General features: G+C 34.4%; 1 protein-coding gene across 1 annotated transcript; it reads right to left on the bottom strand.

Annotated features, from left to right (window-relative positions):
* Positions 1 to 685: 685 nt before the first annotated feature.
* LOC111404358 (clathrin light chain 2-like) lies at positions 686 to 2,667 on the bottom strand. Its single transcript, XM_023033173.1, has 4 exons — positions 2,242 to 2,667; positions 2,070 to 2,139; positions 1,300 to 1,430; positions 686 to 1,087 (listed from the first exon to the last, which is right to left on the bottom strand). The coding sequence occupies exons 1-4, from the start codon at positions 2,596 to 2,598 to the stop codon at positions 878 to 880; spliced, it is 768 nt and encodes a 255-aa protein (XP_022888941.1). The 5' UTR covers positions 2,599 to 2,667; the 3' UTR covers positions 686 to 877.

The following is a 2,667-nucleotide window of genomic DNA, read 5'->3' on the forward strand; positions in this document are numbered from 1 at the left end:
GTTTGATTTTGTTTTACATGAAAATTGTCAATTAAAATGATAGATTTTACTGGTAATAGGGATGAAATTTTTTTCCATTACCAACACAAAAAAAAAATCAAGAAAATCATTTATTTTTTTATGTTCGTTTGGCTTTGTTTTACATGAAATGGAAAGATGGAATTTGATTTCCATTTTCCATGAAATTAGGGTGCAATCAAACATAGTCTTAAGGTTTTAGCATAAAATTAAATTTAATATTAAATTCTATAAAGTATCATTGACCCATATTTTGTAAGAATTAAAATTAAATTTTTTGTAAATTTTAATAAGAGATTTTGAAATGTATAATTAAAAAGTTATGGAACTATAAAATACATGATTAAAATTAATTATTTGACGTTAACTTAGATTAAATCTAATTTAAATCAGTACCTGTTATCATGTCACAATACCAAGTAGATGATAAATTGGAGAATTGAAAATTGAGAATTAAAAACGTTCACAAGAAAAAACGTAATCTGTCTCTTAAAGAGAATATTTTCCAGAATTAACATGACGCTTTAATATATTTGATATAATCAATTTGTCAAAAACCCAATGGCTAGCATACAGGTTTAATAATACGAAGCTGACACTATTGAGGACGTATTACACTTCAAACCTGTACCAAATCGAAAGCTGTGCATTTCAGAGGTCAAGAGCATTTGGGAACACAAATCAGACAAAAAATTTCTATTATCAACTTTGAACTAAAACTGATAACATAAATCAAAGGCTTGTCTGGAGTCTAAAATGCCACATTTTATACGTCTAGTGACATTACAGCAAGAAAGAGAAGAAAATGAAGCTTCATATCTAATCTAATCTAATCAATACTAACATATAAAAACCATAATCATGCAACAGCCATCGGCTCAACTGAGACTGCCACAGAAGCAGCCTCTGGATCTTTGGTGGTTGGAGGTGCTGCTGCCAGAGAAGGCTTCAGGTGCAGAGGTGCATCATGCTTAAGCTTTACAAGTATCTGTCGCATTCTTGCTAAATCAGTTGGTTTGCCAGGCTTAGGCCCTTGGACCACAACAACCGAAGGCCTCTTCTCCTTTTCCTTCTTCNAATCTTCCATAAAATAATATTACACGTAAATCGAAAACTTTTCCTTCCTTTTTAACAACTAATTTTTCAAAAAATCACTATTCCACCCATTTTCATTTTCAAAAAATGAGGGCCAAACGGGGGCTTAAAAGGACTAATATACAATTTATACTTCATTATTAAAAAATGGTCTCCACTGTTTCGGTATGTCATCTTCTTCCTCACCACATACCCATTCCCCACCTTGCTGACTCCTCTCATCATTTCCACTCCCTCCCTACTTTTGCATTCTACACCACCTCCTCCCCCAACTGGCGAGGCTCCTGAGTTGCTATCGGGCATCTTGCTACCCCCATCTGTAGGGGGAGGGGGAGAAGGTACACAAGATGATTAAGTAGTTTAGAAATAGGCCAGTCTATAGAAGATTAGTAAGGGATGCTATTTTTTATATTTTCTCCCTCCAACAACTCAGTCCATAAACAAGATCCTCTAATATCAACACCATGATTGAACACATAAAACCTCCTATGATAAAGTGCAATATTCACTCCTTAATTTTTATCCTCAAAACACACTCAAATGTAAATGCAAAAAACTTCCATCACCTAAAAAACTATTTAATTCTGCAATCAAGATCTCTAAACCGTGAATAATACAACCTCTTCAAAATATGCAAAATCAATATACTTCCTACCAATAAATGGTAATTAATTTTCTTCAGTAAATACATATTGATACTAAACATAGAAATTGATTTCTACAAAAACACCATTGTCATATTGGAAACTATTTAATTCTGCAGGAGAATCAAGAACTTTAAACCGTGAATCATGCAACATAGTCAAAATATGCAAAATCAATATACTTCCTACCAAATAAATGGTACATAATTTTCTTTAGTGGGTACATATTTTCATTTATCATAAATTGATATCTATGAAAACGCAAGTCTTATTGGAACAGATACAATGACACCTAATGAAAAGATCGAAAACCATACCATTTAATATAAAGCTTAACTAGAAAATCGATCTGCAAAACTTCAAATTTAACCTTAAGTAAACCCTAATTAAAGAACATAAAAAACAAAATTCAAGGAACCATAAAAGTTTCTAGATTATTTAACAAATTAATCTAGAAAAATAATATTACACTATTTCTCTCCTAAAATTCGATTGAAAGTAACAAAATGAGATTATAAATGGAAAGATCTAACCTTCTCCATTCTCTGAGAGCATAACCCTCATCAGGTACCATTTCCGCTGGGGGCGGCAAAATTGGACCATTATCATTCGATTCCGCCGAGAAGTCTAGCGGATCGGAGGAGAATGCGCCAGTGGAGACGTAAATTGACGGAGGAGAGGAGGGGTCGGCAGCCGGTTCCGATTCCGTGACGTTCGAAAACGAGTCTAATTGCTGATATGGGTCTGAGACGAGGTAACCATCGTCAAAGGAGTCAGTGAAATCGGCAGATGGGGAGTCGGCACCGAGTTGGTCGAACGAGTCAGTGAAGGAAGACGACATCTTTTTTTGTTATGGCTCTCTGATTAGTCCGAAGACAACGACTATGAATGAGTGGGCCAGTGGGGGAAG

The sequence above is a fragment of the Olea europaea genome, chromosome 11, assembly GCF_002742605.1.
Source record: "Olea europaea var. sylvestris chromosome 11, O_europaea_v1, whole genome shotgun sequence".
Lineage (NCBI taxonomy): Eukaryota > Viridiplantae > Streptophyta > Magnoliopsida > Lamiales > Oleaceae > Olea > Olea europaea.